General features: G+C 50.7%; 1 protein-coding gene across 2 annotated transcripts in view; it reads right to left on the minus strand.

Annotated features, from left to right (window-relative positions):
- The window catches only part of NUP155 (nucleoporin 155), an 871,946-nt gene that overhangs the window by 417,361 nt on the left and 429,107 nt on the right, over positions 1–25,478 (minus strand). For both annotated transcript variants that reach the window (XM_086960546.1, XM_086960547.1), the window contains one exon: positions 18,488–18,679. In XM_086960546.1, the coding sequence (XP_086816672.1) occupies positions 18,488–18,679 (192 nt within the window). The remainder of the gene's footprint in view (positions 1–18,487; positions 18,680–25,478) is intronic.

Here is a 25,478-nt window from a genome sequence, read left to right on the forward strand (position 1 = left end):
TGGGGATGAGGAACAGACGGAAGGGTGGGTCCTGGAGGCTGTCGGCATGGGACCTACAGAACTCGGCTGTCCTGAAGGGCCTCAGGGTCGATGTAAAGGTGTATATAGCAGAGAATGAAGGTTCGGTCTCGTCCGCGGTGGTCTTTTGGGAGGCCCTCAAAGCGGTTCTGAGATATAGGGCGCAGAATAGATTGGCAGAGGAGAGACGGAAGGTCCAGAGGGAAATTGAATCACTGGAAGCCCAAATACTGGAGTTGGAGAGGGAACACCACGGCAGGAGGGTCGCCCAGACTCTCCGCAAATTGTCGGATGTCCAGTGTCAATATAGGGATCTAGCCACAGGCAAGGCCAAAACGCAGGCGCTGGCGACACTGCATCGTTTATACGATGTGGGGGACAAGTCGGGGAAGCTGTTGGTGTGGCTGAGCCGGAAGGAGAGAGATTCTAGGTGGGTGGAGCAGTACGAGATCCCCAAGGGAACGTAACTAGGTCAGATAGACAGATTGCGGAGGCTTTTGCAGCGCACTACCAACTTTTGTACGAGGAATGGGACTTAGGGCTGCAGGAAGATGCCCTGTGCTACATGGCGCATTTTGACCTCCCAGTGCTGGCTGAGGAGGACACTGCAGATCTAGAGATGGACATTACACTGGACGAGGTTAAAAAGGGCCTTACGAAACTACGCACCGGAAAGTCCCCAGGCCCTAACGGGTTCCCGGCAGAGTTTTTTAAACGAACAGCGGATATCCTGGCGCGTCACCTCCTAGGGCTCTTTGAAGGGGCGGTTAAAGAGGGACAGCTTCCTCCTGACTTACGCATGGCCACGATAATCCCGATCTATAAGGAAAGTAGACCACCGGAAGACTGCGCGTCTTATCGTCCTATATCCCTTTATAACATTGAGGTAAAGCTGTTTGCGACTGTCATGGCGCTCAGACTGCGGAGGGTGATACCAGACCTCGTACATCTAGACCAAATGGGGTTTCTTCTGAGTAGGGCCACTAGATTCAACCTCCGACGAACCCACAATTGGTTGCAGGAGGTAAGCAAGAGACGGGACCCCCATTGGTTCCTGTCCCTAGACGCAGAAAAGGCGTTTGACGCGGTGCATTGGCCGTTTCTGGAGGGAGTCCTGGAGTGACTGGGGTTTGGTTTGAAATTCCAGAGGTGGGTCCAATTGTTGTATACAGTCCCGAGAGAGAGGGTCAAGGTGAATGGGGTTCTATCATGGGACTTTCCGGTGAGGTGGGGGACCCGACAGGGTTGCCCCCTGTCCCGCTTGCTCTTCACACTAACGATCGAGGTATTAGCGGCAGCAATTAGGCAAAACGCGGACATTAGGGGCTTTCAATTGGGGTCCAGTGACGCCGCAGAGGAAAAAATGTCCCTCTATGCGGATGATGCCCTCCTCTACATAACATACCCGGAGACGACGATACCAGCCCTGTTCGCAGAGTTGGAGAAATACGGTGCCCTTGCCTGATATAGGATAAATTGGCACAAGTCAGTACTCTATGACACGAAGGGACATGGGCAATGGACCAACCTCCCAGACCGGCTGCAGACCACCTTGTAGGGCTTCACCTATCTTGGAGTGTTTATGACGCTGGATAGAGGCCGCTCGTTTAACAAAAATATTAAAAGGATAATACAGGCTTTCACGGAAGATGCGAGCAGGTGGCGCCTCCTACCCATCACGATTCTGGGTCGTGCGGCTATGTTTAAAATGATGTCATTGCCCAAGCTCCTGTATGTGTTTCTAAACGAGTATTACCCCCTTCCCTGCAAGGTGTTCAAGGACATAAATGCGGAATTACGAACTTTTCTTTGGGTGGGCAAGCACCCTCGGGTAGCATTGGCCACCCTGCAGCGGCACCAATACAGTGGAGGGATCTCACTTCCCAACATTGAGGCATACTACTGGGCGGAACACTTATTATCTGTCAATGATTGGTATCACGCCCCGGCTCAGCATCCCACGTATGCACTGGAGCGACACACAATGGGCACCTGCCCATGCCCATACGACTATTATATATACGGGGGTAAAAAGACAGGGAGGCTGCTGCCGGCCACTAGACTTACGTTGGCGGTTTGGAATAGGGCGACTAAGATCACGGGTTGGGAAAAAAACAACACTAGACAAACACCGCTGTGGCACTGTACCTGGCTGCATGAACTAAGTAAATTAAAAGGGTTTCGGAGGTGGGACGTCATAAGGATCTCAACGATAGAAGACGTAACTGTAAGGGGGGAGCTGAAGTCGTTCCAAGCATTAAGGGCGGAATTCGGCTTGCTCCGTACACAATACTTTAAATATGCACAATTGAGGCATGCTTGGCGTGCAGAGGGACTCCCAGGGGACACACTTCCGGAATATGCACCTCTGGAGGGCCGCCTCTTGCTAGAGCAAGTAATGGAGAGAGGGGTTTCGCTCACCTATAAGACCCTGATGAATAACATGACTGACGACCTCGGCACCCTCAGACGTAGGTGGGAGGCTGAGGTGGGGGATATGGACACGGTTGACTGGGAAACAGTTCTCATGCATCCACGTGAGGTAGCCATTAAATCCCGGCTGAGGCTCATACAATTTAATGTTCTGCATAGGACTTATTTCGACAGGGTGCGCCTACACAAGATGGGTAGAATAGCGGATATGAGCTGTCTGAGCTGTTCCGCGCTACCGTAGGAGCGCCTTGCGTGTGGGTAGGTTGACAAGCTTTGGCTGCACGCACTAGAAGTACCATAACTTGCCCCACGGGAACAGACTGCGGGGCCCATTAGGGTCACCACACTACTGCAGAACCCCTTGGCTTGCCCCCTTACAGACCCAGAGAGGTTGTATTTACCTTTTTTTCTTTATTGTTCACTTATCACTGTGTAGTACTGAGCACTTGAGGTCCTGAGGAATTGCCATTTGGGCAAGAAACATGTCGACCTGATCAGAGGGTTCGAGATAGTCCGCTGTGCCCCTTACAGTCTCTATCCCCCCTCCCACCTTTTAATAAAGGGAGTCAGCCACGCGAATAAATGTCCTTGTGAACTGTCTTACCTTTTTTATATCACATTCCCCTCACGACTACACCTTCACCTGACCCCTCACACGCACTCAACCATTGGCTGGAACAAAAGAAGTCCGACAAAGAGCGCCTATTAGGCGCCCGTCAGACATTGCAGCGCCAGTCTGACGAGGAGCAGGAGGCCAATGATGAAGCATGACATCTAGCTCGCTGGGTGTGTGAGGCCTCTTAGTTCCAACAAGGGAACTTCCTGTTCCCTGTCTTTACTCTCCTCGTATACAACATACACACTTCTCTTCTATTCTTCGGGGAACTTTGTACTTTCTGCATTATAGGGGAGATTTCTACCACACACTTTGGTCCTACCCGAGAATTCAGGTTAACTGGTCGGAAATTCTGAAAGAGCTGCGAGAGGTCCTAGAGATTACCCTGCAGCTAGATCCCAAAATGGCCTTGCTAGGTATGACCAACGATGTGGATCTTGCCCGACCGCTATTGATCTTCTTGGTTCTGGCCTTGGTGGTGGCTAAGAGAGACGTGACAAAGAAGTGGGGGGCTCCCGATACACCACAGGTGGAGGAGTGGAGAAGGGGCCTGGATCTCTACATGGCAGCTGAAAGTGTTACGTATAAAGCAAGGGGCTGGCCTAGGAAAATTGGCAGAGTTTGGGGTAAGTGGCGAAAATATCATGGGCTTGATGGGGGGTTATGAAACTGGACATTGGAGATGGACACATTCTCGAACATGGATACATTGTATGGTAGGGTGAAGAGGCGCTTCCAATTTGGTACGGACAGTGCTTTGACATGGTGGTTTGTTCTGTATAACACTATGCTGATTTTATTGGTGGGACTTGGGGGGGGGGGGCAGGGGGGGGACCGGGCTGTGTTGACCGATGATGACATGACTGTCTCGTTGTAATTTAATCAAATGCGAACAAAAATATATTTTTTTAAAACATGTTGGAATCATACCCCCACACCATAGCCGGTGTGGGAGGTATGATTACATGAACCGTAAATCTCCTCCAGGAGGCCCTCAGTGCTCCTGGTACCAGTCTTCCCGAACCGGACAGCAAGCTAGGGCTGCTGCCCGCCAGAGAGATGGTTCTGCTCTCCTGCTGAGGGGCCAAGCTCGAGAAGGGGAAAGTAGAAGGAATATGCTACTTACCAGTATGCATCTGTTCTTGGCATATAGGGCCGCTAACATTCATAGCTTGTGCATAGATCGCCGCCTAGTGTTGGGTCTGGATGATTGCACCTTGTTGTCCTGGAAGAGTCTTCGAAGTATCACGAGATAGGTGGCTCCTCCCCTGTACTACAGTGCGCATGGGCATCATCTCCATCCTCAGATTGTTTTTCGCCATTGTGGCAGAGATGGAGTCCAACACGATACCTGATGACCATGCTAGAAATAATTCTGACTGCTACAGCTGCGACAGGCACCGGGGAGGATGGGTGGGCGATATGAATGTTAGCGGCCCTACATGCCAAGAACAGATGCATACTGGTAAGTAGCATATTCCGTTCGAGGCATGTGGGCCGCTAAATTCATATCTTGTGCATAGACTAAATAGCAGTTTCTCCCTTAGTGGTGGTTGCCCGAGCCAGCTGCAGCAGCCTGAAAGAGGGACTTTAGAACAGCCTGACCAAAGCAGCTTGCTGCTTGGAATGTACATCAACACAGTAGTGTTTGGTGTATGTATGTATGTTATTCCATGTGGCTGCTCTACATATGTCCTCCAATGGAATTTTACCAAAGAAAGCGATGGATGCCCCTAGCTTGAGTGTGGAATGCGCTCTTGGGGGGACTGTTAGTGTGCGTTTAGCCTTCTGATAACAAATCTGAATACACTTAACAATCCACCTGGATATACCTGATTTTGAAATGGGCTTGCCTTTGTGCTGTGGTGAGAAAGCAACAAAGAGTTGTTTAGTCTTCCTGAAATCCTTCGTCCTGTCTATATAGTACAGGAGGGCTCTTTTGACGTCCAATGTGTGCAGTGATCTTTCTGCCACTGAGTCTGGATTAGGAAAGAAAACTGGCAGTTCAATAGTTTGATTAATGTGGAACTGAGAAACCACCTTGGGCATGAATTTAGGGTTAGTGCGTAGAACTACCCTATTTGCATGGACCTGTATAAAAGGTTCTTGAATGGTTAGGGCTTGCAGCTCGCTAACCCGTCTCAGCGACGTGATCGCTACTAAGAAGGCGACCTTCCAAGTTAGGAACTGTAGCTCACATGAGTGGAGAGGCTCGAAAGGAGGTCCCATTAGTCTGGTCAAAACCACATTAAGATTCCAGACAGGTGAGGGGGAGGAGCTTTGCGCGGATCCAAGATGGACGCGTGAGCACAGGGCTCCTGAGACCCTCTTTGCCTCCGCATCTATCCTGCCACGATTCCTGATTTAATCGACGGGTACTTGTTGACTATGCCCTGCTGATTCTGAGGACTTTTTCGGAACCGAAATTGGACGCCGTGATCCGGACTTGCTGCATCCTGAATTTTGTGGCCTACATCGTAGACCGTCCCCCGCCTTGAGTCACCAAGGTACCCAGGTGGCAACTCAACAACAAAGGCCAGTTGGGCACGCCCACAGCCCCTGGGGTACTTTCGGTGTCGGTTTGGGCCATTGTCGCAACGCTCTACGGCTGCCATTCATCTTCTTGTCCCTGCTGCGGATCCTGATTCTGCTCTGGTTCTTAGCCATCCTGCCATTGAGGTTCATCGAGAGCGTGATCATTTTGACTAGATTGCAACGACTCCGTGGGAGTTCGAAGCCCACTATAGCGGGCAAGCCAGATGCCGAGAAACGGAACACCAAGGGCACGCATCGTGGGGGCCTCATCCAAACCCAGACTATAGAGCGCTACACTCGCCCGAAAGGGTCCCCAGGTGGAGCGAGTAAGGCTCTTGAAGGGACCGTGGATGGTACCCCGCCGTCGGAGGAACCAACACTGAGAGACATCATGGGCGCCATTACCAGTATTCGGACCGACATGGGCCATCAGTACGAGACTCTTGCTGCCAAGATCGATATGGTGGCGATTGAGGTTAATCTTATCAGGGCTGACCTGGGTAAGACAAATGAACGGGTCAAATCTCTGGATATTAAAACTGCGAGTTTGATTACTGATGTCTCGGACCTTCAGGCTGAGGTTCGCACGCTCCGTACTTCCAACGACCAGTTTGCCCGCCGGCTGGACGATTTCGAGGGCCGGGCCAGGCGCAACAAGGTTCGCATTGTGGGGGTTCCGGAGACCCCGCCAGACGTCTCCACGGACCTTCTGGTGGAAGATCTGGTCCTTAAACATCTTGCGCCTAAGGGCCTCAGTAACTTTTTCACAGTGGAACGGGCCCATAGAGTTCCCGGCGGGAAGCCGAAGCTTGGAGCCGCACCGAGACTCTTAATTTCCGTGACCGAGATGCTATCCTACAAGCTTCGAGGACCACGGGTCCTACCAAATTTGACAATGCCTCGGTCAGTTTTTACCCAGACTTTACCCAGGCGGTTCAGAAACAGCGCATGGGTTTTACCGGGGTGAAGAGACGACTCAGGGATATTGGTTTAAAATATGCCATGCTTTTTCCTGCCCGGCTGCGGATCGAGTATGAGGAGCAGGCCTTTTTCTTCGATCGCCCCGAAGTAGCCAGTGATTGGTTGGACACTTTGCCATCACATCGTAAGGGAGGCGAGAGCCCGGAAGGTGCCGAGGGCGGCCCAGCCGAACAGGAGTAGTGAGACTGCAGCGGCGAACCGGTTATCTTGGACTTCTACCAGTGGCTTTTTAATAGACTTGCTACTACTGTGGGTACCCGGGGGTGGGGGGATTCGGGTTTCCTCTTCCTCCTCTGGGGGCTTTCTCTCTCTTCTCGTAGGTTAGTTTCATGGGGCGACAGGTACACTGCAAGTTGGGGTGGCTTTCTGGTCTAATGCAGGGGTGCAGGGTGGGGTGTTTTTCGGGGTTCTCGGGGGGGGGGGTGAGGTCCTTTTCTCCTTGTTTTGATCGAGGCTGCTACATTTCCTGTTGTCGATTCTGTGTGCTTCTTCTGTGTGCTTCTTCCCTGGCATGGGGGGCTGGATGTTCAATGCCGGGATGGGGGGAGGGGGGAGCTTAGGATGCTGAGTTGGAACGTTAAAGGTCTTGGAGATAGTATAAAGCGTGGTATTGTTTTGCAATATTTGAAACGTTATACCCCAGATGTGATTTTGCTTCAGGAGACACACTTGGTGGGCAATGCATGCCGTGTACTAAACAGACGTGGTTACCGTATGGTAGCGCACTCGGGGTTCACTTCCGGCTCGAGAGGGGTGGGTGTCATGGTGCGTACTTCCCTCCCATTGGAGATAGATGATGTAGTGCTGGACGACAGGGGCCGCTATGCGGCCATTACGGGGCGGTGGGAAGGGAAAACTGTCTCCTTTTTGTCTGTGTATGTTCCCCCTGGCCTGCAGTCTACCACGTTTGCTGATCTGGGTGATGTGATCCTGGGGCTCCCTGGCGACATGTTGGTGGTGGGCGGCGACATTAACTCTGTGGTTAGTGGTGATGTAGATCGCAGTCCCCCCAGGACTTTGCCTGCGGCACAGCTCTGGCTAGGGAAGCTTCTGGATATGTTGGGACTGGCTGACTGCTGGAGGCAGCTAAGCCCAGGTCAGCTCCAGTACACCTTCTACTCAGGTGCGCAAAAGAGCCTCTCGAGATTAGATTATATTCTTATGCCAGCAGCACAGATGGTCTCGGTGCGGGAGGTTAGGCATTTGGCCAGGGGGATCTCTTATCACTCTCCGCTTTTGCTCACGATTGATGTGCAATTGGGCGCCGAGGGCCGAGTCGCCCCGATTAACCCCTGGCACCTACGTAATCCTAAAATCAGGTCGGAGATAGTGAAATGTATGGATTACTATTTCGCGGAGAATGATGGATCGGTTTCCTCCCCGGTCACATTGTGGGAGGCCTATAAGCCGGTGATTCGTGGTCAGGCCCTGTGCCTCATTGCCAGCGAAAGGAGGCGTAGAAATGCCGCGGTGGTGGAACTGGAAAACGAGATCACTGACTTGGAGGGACAGGTTGGGACTGGGGACACTCCGGAGGTGTTGCATTCCCTGGCCCTGAAACAATTTGACTATAATACCCTGGTCACTGATGCCGCTAGGGCGATGCACCGTGAGCAACAGGGGCGCCTGTATGATGTGGGTGATAAGGCGGGAAAGTTGATTGCATGGCTGGATAAAAGGGATAGATTGAACAGAGTGGTGCCTGTTGTTGAGAGTGTGGATGGTGTTCGAGTCGTGGACCCGACTGACATAGTCCGAACACTTGCCCGTCACTTTCAGGCGGTTTAAGCGCCGGTCTCGGATATGCCGGAAGAGGATTCGCATCTTTTGCTCCGAGATATCACTTTGCCTGGCCTGTCGGACTCTGACATGGAGCTTATGGAGGCGGATTTTTCCACCGATGAAGTAGCGCTCGCTATCTGTTCACTTCGGTCCGGGAAGGCCTCGGGCCCAACGGTATACCGGTGGAATTGTATAAACTCTGCCCAGACAAAATGGCACCGTATCTCCGTAAGATGTTTTTGTCATCGCGAGATTTCGGCTCTCTTCCTCGTGATCAGAGACTGGCATCCATTGTTGTCATTCATAAAGACGGCAAGCCCCGTGATCAGTGCTCATCATATCGGCCGATCTCGCTTTTAAACGTCGAGCCCAAGATTCTTGCTAAACTTCTGGCGAATCGGTTGGTTACGGTCATAGCAGACTTGATCCATCCGGACCAATCTGGATTTATACCCCACCGAAACACAGCGCTCAACCTACATCGCCTCCATGGCGTCTTGGCGAGGGCGGGGTCTCTTCGGGAACCGGCCATTTTGGTTTGCCTTGATGCCTCGATGGCCTTCGACACGGTCGAATGGCCATATTTGTGGGCTGTCCTCGCCAAGTTTGGGTTCAGCCCCAAATTCATTGGATGGGTTAGACTCTTGTATGAGCAGCCGCTGGCACAGGTGGTGGTTAACGGCAGGGCTTCCGAGCCCTTTACCCTTGGGCGGGGAACGAGACAGGGATGTCCCTTGTTGCCGCTCCTCTTCGCGCTTGCCCTTGAGCCCCTGGCTGCATGGCTGCGGTGGGAACCATCGCTTAAGGGCATCCACTGGTCGGCTGATTTCGAGGACCGTATATCACTCTATGCGGATGATATATTGCTGTACCTTACCTCTCCTCGTAAGTCGTTGGGCGTTCTGTTCGACGTGCTGCGTTCCTTTGGGAGGAATTCCGGACTGGTTATTAATTGGACTAAATCCTGTATCTATCCACTCACGGACGATGAGCTCCTTCTTCCTCGCCATTGTCCGATACCGGTTTCTAGGGATGGTTTCAAATACTTGGGGATTTACATTTCACTGGACCCCAAGATCCGCTATGAGCGAAATTTGCTGCCTCCGCTTTCCCCGCTTCGTTCGGATGTTGTGGCGTGGCCCTACGGCAGTGGCTGAGCGGGTTTGGGGAAGCGCGACCGCCGCCACGGGCTGGACGGATAAGTTGACGAAATCTACCCCATTGTATTGCTCGGAAGCGCTAGGTGGCCTGTGGAAATCGAAGGGTTTCGACAGCTGGGACCTCATTAATATCAGCAGGGTGGGTGACCTCTGGGCAAGGGTCCAGTCAAGACCTTCGAGGCACTACAGCGAGAATATAAATTGAGTGACAGGGAGTATTTCCGGTACCTCCAGGTCCGTCATGCGATTCACTCCGTTTTTCCGGCTGACGCTTCTGTTCCGGAGGCCTCCCCTCTTGAGGATAGAGTGCTTGATGGGTACGTCCCCGATAACACCATATCTCTCATTTACAAAAAACTTAGCAACGACCGCTCGGATCTCCTTTTGCAATTGCGGACTATATGGACTGGTGACGGATTAGAACTGGATGATGAAGATTGGCAGGCGGCGATTTCCTCTCCTAAGGAGGTTGCGATTCCGGTGCGTCTTAGACTGGTGCAACTTAAAATACTGCATCGGGTGTATGTCACGGGCCCACGACTGATGCATATGGGTTTTTCTGTGGATGGGTTGTGTAGGCGCGGATGTGGTATGCTAGCTACCTTTTTGCATATCCTCTGGGAGTGCCCGGAGGTGGCGGCATTTTGGCGCCGAATGCATGTGGTTATGGGTGAAGTGACCGGAGTAGTGTTGTTGCCTGAGGCCAGGTGCTGTCTGTTGAATGTTTGGGAACCGAATGACTGCACTGTTGCTCAGACTCAATGGGTTACGTTGGGTAATATGTTGCTAAACGTGACATAGCCCAGTTATGGGGTTCCCCAAGGTCACCGACGCTCCTGCGCTGGAAGGAGAATATGGACTGGTCCATGTTCAGAGAGAAAGTTGTGTATGTTTCCCGCGGCAGACCCAAGAAATGGGGTAGGATATGGGGACAATGGAATGCATACCGCGGTGAGATTTGTACCCCTCCGTTCACCGACCTTCCTGATCCACTCCTTCTTCCTTGATCGTGCGTTCCCTGTACTCAGCGCTTCTGGATTGCATTGCATTGTATTGGTTGCTACCAGGTTTCCCCCCCCTGCCCTCCCCGATATTTCTCCTCATTCTCATTGACACACGTTTTTCACCCGTCTCCCACTGCCATAGGGAACTGCCAGTTTATACATTTTCTTTTCTGTGTTTTTGTTTGTGGTTTTATTTACATAATATATAAAATTTGAAACCTTTCACGGATCCTAGTTATACCACAGGCTTGTACGTAATCATGAAGTATCGCTGCCGTACCCCCGGGTTGTCGGCTGATGAGCTGTGTAACTTGATGTTGATGTTATTATGTTCGACTGACCAGCCTCCGTGGTTGTGGGTCTGTAACTGTCCTTTCTTTACATAATAAAGGTTTTAAAAAAAAAAAAAGATTCCAGACAGGTGAAGGTGGCCTTCTGGGTGGAATGACTCATTTGAGTCCCTCCATAAAAGCTTTTATTGCTGGCACTCTGAACAGTGAAAGGCATTGCCTGTTCTGTAAGTAAGCCGCCATTGCCGCCAAATGAATACGTATAGAACTGTATGCCAGATTGCATCTGTATAAATGGAACAGCTTACAAATAATGTCCTGTGTCGAAGCATCTAGCGGGTTTATGTCACGGCTTGAACAGTAAACGACAAAACGTTTCCATTTGGCAGCATAGCAGGCCCTAGTGGTAGGCCCTAGTGGTAGGCCGTCGTGCCTCCTTAATGATGTCCATACAATCAGGAGGCAGATTCAGATACCCAAATTCTATGACTTCAGGAGCCATATCGCAAGGTTTAACCGTTGCGGATCTGGGTGCTGAACCTCGCCATGGCTCTGAGTGAGAAGACTGGATGTAAGGCGCATGCTTTGATGAGGCACCACGGAAAGGTCTAGGAACGTGGTGTATCATGCTTGCCTCGCCCACGTTGGAGCAACCAGGATGAGAGTCATCGAGTGCTGTCTGAGTTTCCGTGCCACCAGAGGTATGAGTGGGGCCGGCGGAAAAGCGTACGCCAATCTGCCTGACCAGTTCATCCATATCGCATTGCCCTGAGACCGCGGGTGTGGGAACATGGCGGCGAAGTTTGGGCATTTTGCTTTCTCGTTTGTGGCGAACAGGTCGATGTCTGGATGACCCCACTGCTGGAAGTACGGTTGAAGCACTGATGGATGAATCTCTCACTCGTGCACCTGATGACTGTGCCGGCTGAGCAGATCCGCCATCTGGTTGTCCTGGCCCGGGAGGTGCTCCGCCATGAGGAAAATGTTCCTCTGAATGGCCCACTTCCACATACTCTGTGCCAAGTGGGACAACTGTGGAGAGTGAGTACCTCCCTGCTTCTGGATGTAATACATGGCCGTCATGTTGTCCGTCCAGAGCAACACGACCTTGTTGCACAGATGTATCTTGAAAGCCTTCGTCGCCATGAAGATCGCCATCAATTCCAGCAGATTGATGTGCATCTTCTTCTGTTGATCCGACCATAGTCCCTGCACTGTGTAATGAAGGAAATGCGCCCCCCACCCCAGGAGGGATGCGTCCGTCGTGAGCACTATTTGTGGGACAGGCTCTTGGAACGGTCAACCCTTGCAAAGGTTGTGTGGATTCCACCAATGCAGAGAGTTGTACGCACGACCGGTCACCAACACTAGGTCTTTCAATTGTCCTTGAGCCTGATTCCACTGTCGTGCCAAACACTCTTGGAGCGGACGCATGTGCAGTCTTGCATGCGTGACTATGAATATGCAGGAGGCCATCATGCCTATCAACTGCAGAAACACTCGCACTTGTAGTGAGTGTTGTGGTCTGAATCTGCGAATCAGCAGCTGCATGCTGTCGATTCGCACAGAGTTTGGCTGGGCTGTGGCTGTCACAGTGTCTGTCGCCCCCAGGTACTGCTGTACCTGAGCGGGTTGAAGATGCGACTTGGGATAGTTTAGAGAGAATCCCAAACTGTGCAGGAGATGAATTGTGCGGGACACGTGGCTGGCGCACTGCTGGGCCGACTTTGCTTGCACAAGCCAGTCGTCCAGGTAGGGGTAGACATGAATGTGTTGTCTCTGAAGGTGTGCTGCCACTATAGCCAAGCATTTGGTGAACACTCTGGGAGCGGTGGTCACCCCAAAAGGTAGCACCTTGAACTGGTAGTGCTTGTTTTGTATGGTGAACCGGAGGTATTTCCTGTGTGCCTGATGTATGGCTATATGGAAATAGGCATCCTTCAGATCCAGAGTTGCCAGAAAATCCCCCTGACTGAGCAATGGCAGGACCTGCTGCAGAGTCAGCATGTGGAAATGTTCTGAAAGGATGTATAGGTTCAAGGGCCTCAGATCCAGAATGGGTCTGAGAGTCCCGTCCTTCTTTGGGACTAAGAAATAGAGAGAGTACACCCCTGTTCCGTGCTCCTCTAGAAGCACCAGTTCTATGGCCCTTTTTGCAGCATGCTGGCCACTTCCTGCTGTAATAAGTTTATGTGCTCTGCGGACATAGGATGGTGTCTTGGGGGTATGTCGGGTGGAGTGGATGTTCGTTCTACACAATACCCGTACTGGATAAGTTGCCTCACCCACCGGTCTGTGGTAATGCCTTCCCAGACCGGCAGAAACTGCTGGAGTCGTCCCCCGACCGGTGTTACATGGTCCGGGGGCAGTGACAAGACGTCACTGTTTGGTATTTGCTGAGGACCTGGTGTTATTATTTCCACGTCCTCTGCCTTTAAAGCTGTTACCACGGTATCCACATCTATTGTTTTTGTTAAAGGTAGTCTTCGCACTACCTTTATTGTATTGTGTTTGCTGGGATGCTTGCCCTCTTGACGGCCCTCTGCTACCTGAGCGACGAAAAGAACCCCCTCTGAACTGTTGAGACTGCAAGGCCCTCATGGACTTAGCCGTCTCGGTGTCTTTCTTGATCGTTTCAGGAATTGTGTCAACGTCAGGCCCGAACAAAAAATCAGGGTTAACGGGGTGATTGAGCAAACTTGTTTGTATTTCAGGCTTAAACCCTGAAATTCGTAACCATGCCTGCCTACTTAGCATTACACTAGTGTTAATGGCCCTGGCTGCAGTGTCAGCTGAATCTAGTGCACACTTAATACAAGCGTTTGATATCAGTTTCCCTTCCTGAATCAACATGTCCGCCCCCTCTCTATATTCGTTAGGCAGGTGTTGCAACAATTGCTCTAGGGTGTCGTAGTGAGCCCTATCGTATCTAGCCAGTAGTGCCTGTGTATTGGCTATTCTCCAAATATTCGCTGCCTGTGCAGCAACCCGCTTCCCAGAAGCTTCTAATACTTTAGATTCTTTGTCTGGGGGAGTAGCATCACCACTTGTTTGTGAGTTCGCCCTCTTCCGGGCATTGGAGACCACCAAAGAGTCCAATGGCAATTGACCCTTTATATACGTAGGGTCCACAGGAGCAGGCCTGTATTTCTTCTCAATACGCGGGTTCACTACCCGTGCTCTGGTTGTGTCCTTGAAAATGTCAAAGGCGTGTTTTAGGACACCCTTCAGCATCGGCATTGTCTTCACTGATATGTCCGACGTAGAGAAGGTATCAAACAAAGTCCTCCTCAATTGGTTCTGCATGCATGACCACATCGTGGTTCAACGCCGCCCTTTCGATCAGAGCGTTGAAGGCCGCGGTATCCTCTGCGAGGGCTTGTCTACTTGGTAAGACTGGGTGTCCGCCGTGCCTTGATCGTCCAGCACATCCTGCGAATCATCCTGGTTAGATGCATCAGGATAATTAAATTGTTCGTCATTCTGGTCATCCCCCCCACCATCCTCAGTGCGTGTGGGGGAATGTGTAAATGCTTGTCCATATGGCCTGATGGGCTCGAAAAGAACCGGCGAGGAAGCAGAGTCGCTTTTCCTTTTAATGGAATTTGATAGGATTCCATTGGATTCTCCGGCAAGATCTTCCGTTTGAAAAGGGTGAGTCTTCCGGTTGCAGTGTCAATGTACAACTTCTTTGATTTTTCCGAAGAAGGTGGAGTGGAACCGACGCCTTCAGGAGTGGCGGTCGTTCCCTTAATTTTTTACATCAGCTTACCAGGGTCGTTGCCCTGTGCCGGCTTAGAAGTTTTAGGTCGTGCAGTCGGAGGCAGTCCAAAAACTATAGGTGGAGGTCCCGATGGCTGTTTGGCCTTTTTCTTGGCCATCGCCAACTTCGAGCCAGGAGTTGCACTGGGATTCCCAAAATGGCCACGGCTTGATGCGTCACGTTCCAAAGCGGCCATTTTGTGCTTGTCTTCAAGAACCTTCACCAGCATCAACTTGTATGAATTCGGGCTGAGGGGTGGCTGCGACTCAAGTCCGTCTTCATTGTCCACGCCCCGAGGGCAGCCATAGATGACACCGTTCCGTCTCCTTGGGCCTTTGGCACCTTTGTGGATGTGCCGATCTTTGGGTTGGCACCCGTTTGTGACCCCGAAGGGACGATGACACTACGAGCCTTCTTATGATCCGATGGAGCAAGGCTTTGCGAAATGAATCCTGGTTTGACCAGTTTCAGTTTCGATTTGTCTTTAGTCAGTTTCGGTTTCGGTTTCGAAGGCGTACCCAGCGAAGGCTCTGAAATATTCTTAGCCGGGCCAGTTTGCGGGCTGTAGAATAAGCAGAAAGATCTTGGCTAAGGCCTTCCGGCGATGCTTCGACCTGAGCCTTTGACAAGACAGTGTCACTTTCGACCCCTGAGTGTTTGGTCAAGTCGTACTGATCGCTGGAGCCGCCCTCTGCGGCTCCCATTACCATACCGTCGTCTCTTACCTCGACGGCCATATCGTCTTCGATGTTCTCATCGTCTACCTCTTCTCCGTAGTAAGATTCTTGACCGGAGCCGGGTCGGAGAAGTGCTCCGGTTCCTCCTCTAGAAGGCCCTCGTCGTCCCCAGTATCGAAGATATCCTCCACATCCGACGTTCTCCGCGCCGGTAACCTCGCCTCACGTCAAAGAGCGAGCGCCTCTTCCGACCTGAATCTCGAACAGGCCTAGCAACTCCCCTCGTCGTGGTCTGGAGACAGACATTTGTTGCACACCGGGTGCACGTCTGAGAGAGGATACTTCACGTTACAGACTGGGCAACGTTTAAACGGGGCCTGGAATTCCATCGTCGATGTCAATCTTTGAACAGGCCTAAAAAGCTGGGAGCACACGTCAACTCAGAACCGAACGAAGTACAATACCGACGCTTAAAAAGGCCTTTTGGCCTGAAGAAAACAAGTTTTTCCTATAGGTTCCAAACTAGAGTCTCAGAACACATCCGAACCCAATGGCGGAAAAAAACAATCTGAGGATGGAGATGATGCCCATGAGCACTGTAGTCCAGGGGAGGAGCCACCTATCTCGTGATACTTAGAAGACTCTTCCAGGACAACAAGGTGCAATCATCCGGACCCAACACTAGGCGGCGATCTATGCACAAGATATGAATTTAGCGGCACACATGCCTTGAACCAATAGATATCCTTTCACAGGGAGGTGTGACCACTCTCAGACAGGGTTCCGTGTCTTGGGGCAGGGTGGGGAGCTTGCCAGGGCCACTGAGACTGCTTTTAGAGCACTTAGGTGCCCTCCTTACATACTCAAGTTCAAACCAGTTCAGGGAGCCGTTGGCTCTCGCTCTGGTATGAAACTGGATAAAGGACCTGAGAGTATCCGCCCCACTGTCTAGCTCCTTCTTTAGGAGAAACCCCTGAATCATCCCAACCCTTTCCTTAGGGTACTTAAGGGCTTACCTGTAGGCAGGTCCTTAGATTCGTTGTGGGATTAGATTCAGATCCAACTCAACCGTCTGGACACACTGACTGCGTTTTACTGACCGGGTCGGACTAACCGCATCAAACTTCTCTTTGGGAAACCGAGACTGCAAACAAGAAGACTCAGTCTGCTCCGAGCCTCATCATCCTGAAAGTCCGCTGCATCAACCGTGTCTGTGCCCATACAGGTTCCTCACTGGGCCTGTGGACATCAAAGACATCCAAAGGAATCTCCCTAGGAGTGAAGGAGTGACTCTGCAAGCACCGCAACGTAGCTGATTAGTTTGATGATCCTGGGCTCCTAAGAACTGAGGCAAAGTAAGTCGTGAACTAAGTTTAAGAGGAGTTTGGTATTTTTATTTGATTGGGTATGAGGCACAGTTTATAATGAGTGTGCAGGGGGATAGCACGTATGTTTTCTGCGCAGTGTGTAACAGGGTTTAGTGTAACTGCAGTGGTTTTTGGGCTAAGTTTGCATGTAATTCATGGCGCATTTGGGGAAAGGAGGCACATGTTTGTATATTCATGTTATGTACTTTTTACTTCGAAAGTTTGTCTTGAATTCTGTCCCTTAAGATTTTGTACAATGCTAATGGGCCTATTTTAAAATTTCAGTTACCCCTGAAGAAGGGCTTTGAGCCCAAAATGTATTGGGTCAATATTTCCGCAATTTACCAGGATGTATTGTTGATTCCATCGTGCTGCATGATAAAGCCCTGTTGGGCATGTACAGCATTTGAAGCTTGGAATTAAGTCGCCTCCATTTAAGATTTTCAAAAGCATGAAGAACAATGAATAACAATGATCTATATGAAGGAAAATCGTATTACACTTTTCATTCAACAAACTCACGCTGTGCAGCTTGTGACTGGGGCGAAGTATTGCCCAGTCTATTATGGAACTCCTAAGAACTCCACCTGCCCTGCCCTCTGAGGCCAGTATCTCTAGCCTGTACCGCTGGAATCAAGTCCCTGTGCACTGTGACGGCTGGCCGTTGCTAAGGCTAGTAGACTCCCGTCTCCAGAGATCTTCGGGTCCTCTCACAGTACTTCTGAAATCAAAGTGGGTTCCCCTGTTTGCTTGGGGCCTGCTCTGACTCACCTCCTCCTGGTGAATCTCTTGGGCCTTGCAGGTCGTAAACACTGCAGTTTTTGGCTTGCCACGTTGTTTGTATTTGCCACGGCTGGTTGGTTTTCTCGACGGACACCGCACCTGGTCTTCCACAGCATCAGCAGGTACCCACAGCTACAGCTCCAGGGTCATCGTTAGCTCTCCTGCAATATCCAACATTGGTGTGCATTCATCTTCCGTGCCCCTGGTCACTCTTGAGTGGTAAGACTCTGCCCTCTCTGCTTGGAGGTACCTTTACATCTTGAAACCACATTTGGGTTCCACCAGACACTTTTACCTTCTTTACCAACAGCATCTTCTTGAAGTCCTCCATTGAGTTCGACAGCGGTTCCCAACGCCACTTCACACCTATGCCTCCGGCTTCCCAGGTGTAGGTATCCTGGTGCCTAGGGTATCCATGGGTGCGGTGGCTCTCCAATCTTCTGTCTCCCAAGGGGTTTCTGCATGGTCCACTGGGAAGGGTTTTTCTACTTTAAACTTGCAACCACGACTTTCCCATTGCCTTGAACGGAGCACGCAGTCGTATTCCCACTCTGCACAAGGCCTCCGTGGGGTACCTGGTTATTTCTCTTGGGTGGTTCCTTGGGTTCCCAGCACTTTTACATCTTCTGGGTATGGTCTTCACTTGGGTCGTGGTTTGCATGCCACTATCTTAGTATAAGGTTTGGTCCCCCAGGTGACCACTGTGTACATCGTGGACTTACCTGTTTTCTCTGTAAAGTAATGTGTGTAATGTGTATATCTCCCAGTAGGAGATATTTGTATGTGTTAGTGAGTACTTTAAAATAAATACCTATTTTTATAAATACACTGTGTAGTTCTTTTTAACTTAATCTATAACTATAATATTACGTTCTGGTAAAACGAGCTCCTTTACACTCCTTCTGGACTAAGCCTGAAGGTTGCTCTCCACAGCTACCTCTTGGAGAGCTTTCGACGATTCTCTAAGACCACTAAAATCACCTTAAGGGTTGTCTGAATTAGTGCAGGTTGCTACACTTACGTAAGTGAGCACCATATACAAAGCCAGCTTCTCACAATGTATTTATAACTTAGGTACCTTGGAACAAATGGCATCATCCGTGCTGTACAGAAGTGGGCAGATATCCTGCAAATGAGAGCTTATGCCATCCACAGTGGCATTATCCTTGATGTAGCAGTTGATGAGGGAAGCAATGAGTGCCCCACTTAGCTCCTTGTCTCGGATCACCAGGTCTTTGAAACTTGTAATCTTCAACTGATCTTGAAATTCCTAAACAGTAGAAAAATAGAATGTGCTTATATCTTGTGCATCCTTTAAGAGATGAATTTACAAATACATTCATAAAGTTATATCTTACATGGGTAGGGAGTTTAAGAATTTCACAAATCACTCCTTGAAAGGTTTTTGGAGTTCCTAATCACCTTCAACAGAGTCAAGTCCCACTTGCGCTAACGGAGAAAACATGCAACTGAGCACATAAAAAGAATTTGCATGGATGGAATCAAATCCTGCACCATATTTCAGAGAGTTCACAGCCCAATCTAACAATAGGAATGGATTTAGTCCATGACAAACACCTAACCATTTCAAGAGAGAACAGGCTGCCAACTGTTGGTTAACACCTGCAAACTCATGTGTATAGATGTTTCCAAACTTTCTATGACATAGGACACCTAGACCTGCCCTGAAGTAGGATGGATACATTTGAAATACTGCCTCACAATAACAAAATATTAGATCAATACATTTACATGTGCTAATTCACTTTTTGTATGTCACACATTTGCACATGAGTGAGCTTATGCATGCAAATATCACTCAGTTCCGGAATTACTAGCCTAAAATGAGTGTAATGCAAATGCTACTTACCAGTATGCATCTGTTCTTGGCATGTAGGGCTGCTGACATTCATATCTGTGCATAGATCGCCGCCTAGTGTTGGGTCCGGATGATTGCACATTGTTGTCCTGGAAGAGTCTTCGAAGTATCACAAGATAGGTGGCTCCTCCCCTGGACTACAGTGCGCATGGGCATCGCCTCCATCCCCAGATTGTTTTTAGCCATCGGCAGAGAAGGAGTGAAGTAAGTGATTTTTGACCATGCTATGAGCATATATATATGAATACTGCAGCTGCTACAGGCGCCGGGGAGGAGGGTGGGCGATATGAATGTCAGCAGCCCTACATGCCAAGAACAGATGCATACTGGTAAGTAGCATTTGCAGTTCGAGGCATGTGTTCTGCTGAATTCATATCTGTGCATAGAATACACAGCAGTCCTCCTATTATTGGCGGCCGCCCGTGCCAGCTGCAGCAGTTTGAAAAAGTGTTTTGAGAACAGCCTGACCAACAGCTGCCTGCTGTTTGGAGTGCACGTCTACACAGTAATGTTTAGTGAAAGTATGTGTGGTAGACCATGTGGCTGCCCTACAAATATCCTCTAAGGGAATGTTACCCAGGAAAGCCATAGAGGCCCCCAACTTTCTGGTGGAGTGGGCTCTTGGTGGGATTGGGAGAGTGCGTTTAGCTTTAGCGTAACAGATCTGAATGCATTTCACGATCCACCTAGCGATACCAGCTTTGGAGATAGCGTTACCCTTGTGGTGTGTGGCAAATGCAACGAAAAGTTGCTTGGTCTTTCGAAAATCCTTTGTCCTGTCAATGTAGTACATTAAGGCTCTTTTAACGTCAAGGGTGTGGAGCATCCGCTCCGCCAGTGACTCTGGGTTTTGAAAAAACACTGGCAACTCAATTGTCTGTTTCATGTGGAATTGAGATACAACCTTGGGTAAGAATTTAGGGTTAGTGCGGAGCAGCACCCTGTTAGCGTGTACTTGGAAGAAAGGTTCTTGGATGGTGAGTGCCTGCAATTCACTAACCCTCCGTAGCGATGTAATTGCTACTAAGAAAGCCACCTTCCAAGTCAGAAACTGAAGCTCACAAGAGTGCAGTGGCTCAAAGGGAGGACCCATCAGCCTTGTAAGAACCACATTGAGGTTCAATTCCGGAGCTGGTGGCGTCCGTGGTGGAATGACCCTTTTGAGTCCTTCCAGAAAAGCCTTGATCGCAGGGACCCTAAAAAGTGATAGGTGCTGCCTATTCTGAAGGTATGCTGCCATTGCAGACAAGTGAATGCGGATGGAAGAGTACGCCAAATTGCATTGGTACAGATGGAACAGGTAATAAATGATGTTCTGAATGGAAGCATCCAGCGGGTCAATATCGTGGTTTACACAGTAAACGACAAACCGCTTCCATTTAGCTGCATAACATGCTCTAGTAGTGGGCTTCCTTGCCTCCCGAATTATATTCATGCAATCGGGGGGAAGATTGAGGTAGCCAAACTCTAGGACTTCAGGAGCCAGATCGCCAGGTTGAGCTGTTGCGGATCTGGGTGCTGAATGTCGCCATGGCTCTGCGTCAGAAGGCTGGGTGTGAGATGAAGCCTTTGATGCGGTACCACGGAGAGTTCCAGAAACGTGGTATACCATGGTTGGCGAGCCCATGTTGGAGCAACCAGGATGAGAGTCATCGAGTGCTGCCTGAGTTTGCGTGCCACCAGCGGTATCAAGAGGTGCTGGGGGAAAAGCGTACGCAAATCTGCCTGACCAGTTCATCCACATCGCATTGCCCTGCGATTGCGGGTGTGGGAACCTGGCGGCGAAGCTTTGGCATTTTGCGTTCTCCTTTGTGGCGAACAGGTCTATCTCTGGATGACCCCACCTTTGGAAGTACGGTTGGAGTACTGATGGATGTATCTCCCACTCGTGCATTTGGTGGCTGTGCCTGCTGAGCAGGTCCGCCATCTGGTTGTCTTTGCCCGGGAGATGCTCTGCCATGAGGAAGATGTTCCTCTGAGTGGCCCACTTCCACATGCTCTGAGCCAGATGAGACAGCTGCGGAGAGTGTGTGCCCCCCTGCTTCTGAATGTAGTACATGGCTGTCATGTTGTCCGTCCAGATCAACACGACCTTGTTGCACAGATGTACTTTGAATGCCTTCAAGGCCATGAAGATTGCCATCAGTTCTTATACATTGATGTGCATCTTCCTTTGCTGTAGTGTCCATAGTCCCTGCACTGTGTAGTGGAGTACATGCGCTCCCCATCCTTGGAGAGAAGCGTCCGTTGTCAGGATAATCTGTGGCACAGGCTCCTGGAACGGTCGGCCCTTGCAAAGGTTTTGTGGATTCCACCAATGCAGAGAGTTGTATGCCCGACCGCTCACCAACACTAGGTCTGTCAGTTGCCCATGAGCCTGAGTCCACTGATGTGCTAGGCACTCCTGAAGCGGACGCATATGTAGTCTCGCGTGCGGGACGATGGAGATGCAGGAGGCCATCATGCCTATCAACTGCATGAACACCTTCGCTGGAAGCGAGTGCTGAGGTCTGAATCGTTGGATCAGCGTCTGGATACTGGCGATTCTCACTGAATTTGGCTGCGCAGTGGCTGCCAGAGTGTCTATTGTCGCGCCCAGATACTGCCGTATATGGGCGGTTGGAGATGGGATTTTGGATAGTTCAGCGAGAATCCCAGATCGTGCAGGAGATGAATGGTGCGGGACACGTGGTTGGCGCACTGCTGTTCTGACTTTGCCTGAATGAGCCAGTCGTCCAGATAGGGATAGACGTGGACGTTCTGGCGCCGTAGATGCGCGGCCACAGTCGCCAGGCACTTTGTAAAGACTCTTGGCGCTGTGGTGACCCCGAAAGGCAGAACCCTGAACTGGTAGTGCTGGTCCTGGATCGTGAATCTGAGGTACTTCCTGTGTGAAGGGTGCAGGGGAATATGAAAGTATGCATCCTTGAGATCCAGCGTAGCCAGGAAGTCCCCCTGCCGAAGCAGAGGGAGGACCTGCTGCAACGTGAGCATATGGAAGTGCTCCGACAGGATGTACCAGTTGAGGGGCCTGAGGTCCAGGATGGGCCTGAGGGATCCGTCCTTTTTGGGGATTAGAAAGTACAGAGAGTAAACTCCTGTTCCTCTTTCTTGCAGTGGAACGAGCTCTATTGCCCCTTTTTGCAGCATGACTTGAACTTCCTGCTGCAACAAGAGCAAGTGCTCGCCGGACATAGGACGGTTTCTTGGAGGTATGTTTGGTGGAGTGGAAGTAAGTTCCAGACAGTAACCGTACTGGATAAGAGATTTGACCCACCTGTCCGTGGTGATGGATTTCCACGCGGGCAGGAACAGCTGGAGTCTCCCCCCGACCGGTGTTGTGTGGTCGGGGGGCAGTGACAAGGCGTCACTGTTTGTTGGAGGTGGAGGACCTGGAGCTGTTGTTTCCACGTCCCCTGCCTTTGACGTTGTTGCCTCTGTAACCACCTCTACCCTTGTTAGTGTACGAGGTTTGGGTGTTGCTTTTATAGTACTGCGTGGATTGTGATGCCTGACCCCTTGAGGTGCCTCTGTTACTGGAGCGGAGAAAGGAACCACCCCGAAACTGCTGGGACTGGAGGGCCCCCATAGACTTAGCAGTGTCCGTGTCTTTTTTCATTTTCTCAAGGGTTGCATCCACTTCAGGGCCAAACAGGTGGTCAGGATTAACTGTTTGGTTCAGGATGGTTGTCTGTATATCTGGTTTAAAGCCTGATATCCTAAGCCATGCATGTCTTCTTAGCAACACACTAGTGTTGATCGCCCTGGAGGCGGTATCAGCCACGTCCAGTGCACATTTGATGGAAGCGTTGGCGATCAGCTTCCCTTCCTAAATCAACATTTCAGCTGCCTCTTTGTACTGATCAGGTAAGTGCTGCAGAAGTGTTTCTAGGGTGCCGTAGTGCACCCTATCGTAGCGTGCCAGTAGGGCCTGCGTGTTTGAGATGCGCCAAATATTAGCTGCCTGCGCAGCAATTTTTTTCCCTGAGGCTTCAAATATTTTCGACTCTTTGTCTGGGGGAGGAGCGTCACCCGTGGTCTGTGAATTCACCCTCTTGCGTGCGTTGGATACAACCAAAGAGTCCAGTGGCAAGTGTCCCTTGATGTACGTAGGATCTGAGGGCGCTGCCTTGTATTTTTTGTCAATGCGAGGATTGATGACCCGCGCCCGAGTGGGCTCCTTGAAAACCTCCGGCGCGTGCTTTAGCAATCCCTTGAGCATTGGCAATGTCTTGACTGACTTTTCAGCCACTGAGAAAGTGTCAAACAAAAAATCGACATCCACAGGATCTGAATGTAGGTCGACATCATGATTTGCTGCAGCTCTCTCAATTAGGGAAAAACAGAACTAGGTGGCTGGACAGGAAGATTTAGCAAAACAACTTTTTGACACGTAGTCAATATATACCACGTGAACACCGGGCAAGAATCCCAAAGCAAATTTATTTTCTTTTTTTAACTCAAGTTATTAAGGATTCAGGAGCACGAACACAAACAAAACAACTGTTACGACAGTGGATTCATGGAAACAGTATCTACAAATATACAATTTTTACAAATTTACAACATTTACAAACATGAATCAAGCAACACAATTAGGCGAGACACACCAAAACAATACAAAATTCAGTGAACAATGTGAATTGTGATACTCTACAGTGCAAAAACTTTAGGGTTTAAAGCAAATATGTGACCAGTCCATCGGACTATGGGACCATGGGACAGGCGGAGATGATGGAATAAAGAGCCTGCCTGTCAACCAGTCCTGTGGTTCAATGTTTATAACCGGGTTGCTCAACTAGGATCCAAAAGAATTGGTAAAGTTCTATCCTAGGGGCACCCTTGGTGTTTGCCACAGGGTGGAAGTGTCGATGCGTTTCGAAACGGCTTGATTACAGGTTCTCTTCAGGACGGGGACTGGGGATCGTGATTCTGCACAAAGGCAAAGGGATGGCCGTGTAGTCAGTAACTCTCAACAGGGCACAGTTTCTGTGCTTCACCCAGGGATTAGGTTGGGGGTGTGGTGCCCGCGATGCGGCGCACGGACAAGGTAGGCGACAGCTCACATGTTGCGACGTCTGTATTAATGGCTGAAGTGACGTCCACGCCAGAGAGCGGTTAGTTGCTTCTGCTGGGACTTGGAAAGGATTCAATCCTGCGTTTCGGGAATCAACGTAGACTAGCAAATCTCAATTAGAGCGTTGAAGGCTGCAGAGTCCTCGGTTGATGAGGTTTTTGCTGCAAAAAGCTGCGGTTCCTGACCCGACTGAGGGTCCTCAGGGTCGCCTCCGGCAGACCAAGGTTCATGTTCCTCCTCTGGATCCGAGTACGCTGGATAATTGTACTCGTCCCCCTCATCTCCGTCACCTTCCCCAGCGTTGGAATGCGTCGGTGAAAGTTCTAAATTTTTGGGAGATGCAGGCTCTATAGGGGCAGAAGTACCCGCAGAGTCCTTCTTGTTTTTGAGTGGAATACGAAAATGTTCCAACACCGGCTCCGTGGTGATCTTCCTCTTGAGGAGAGACAGCTTCCCGGTGTTGGCGTCGATGATGACCTCTCGACGCTCTTCCTCTGCAAGTGGCTGGAGCCGAGGCTTCGACACCACCAATGACGCCTTGGGCATTGACCCCCCCTTCGAGGGCACCCCGGCCCCAAGCCTAGGAGCGAAAGCCTTCGGCGTCGTCTTCGGCGGCAGCGTGAAGCGGATAGGCGTCTGCGCCTTTGCCGGCTTTGGCGTAGGCTTCGGCACCCCATCCTCTGGTTCGGGAGCCACAGCGTCCTTCCGAATCCGTTGCAGGGACTCCGCGACCTTCTTTGTTAAGGCCGGGGAGGGCTGGACCGGCTCGAGCGATTTCCCCGAGTCCGGAGTCGGGTCGGCGAAAGGCACGGTCTTCGGAGCCGACACATCACCATCCTTGGCCTCGACTGCCGGAGTCGGCGCAGCCAGAGCTTTGGAATCGCCTTGACGCTTCTTCGAAGCTTTCTTCGGGTCATCGACCTCGACCATCTTCGGCGCCGAGGCGGCCGCGTCTGTCGACTTCGCCTTCGGCTTCGACACCGGGGTCTTCGGGTCGGCCATTTTGGCGTGGCTCTTGATGTCGGCCATTTTGAATTTTTTAGACATCGAGGCCTCTGGAGCCTTCTGTCCCACCAGTGCGACTTTCACTTTCGGTTTCGATACCGTAGGTGT

The sequence above is a fragment of the Lissotriton vulgaris genome, chromosome 3_1, assembly GCF_964263255.1.
Source record: "Lissotriton vulgaris chromosome 3_1, aLisVul1.2, whole genome shotgun sequence".
Lineage (NCBI taxonomy): Eukaryota > Metazoa > Chordata > Amphibia > Caudata > Salamandridae > Lissotriton > Lissotriton vulgaris.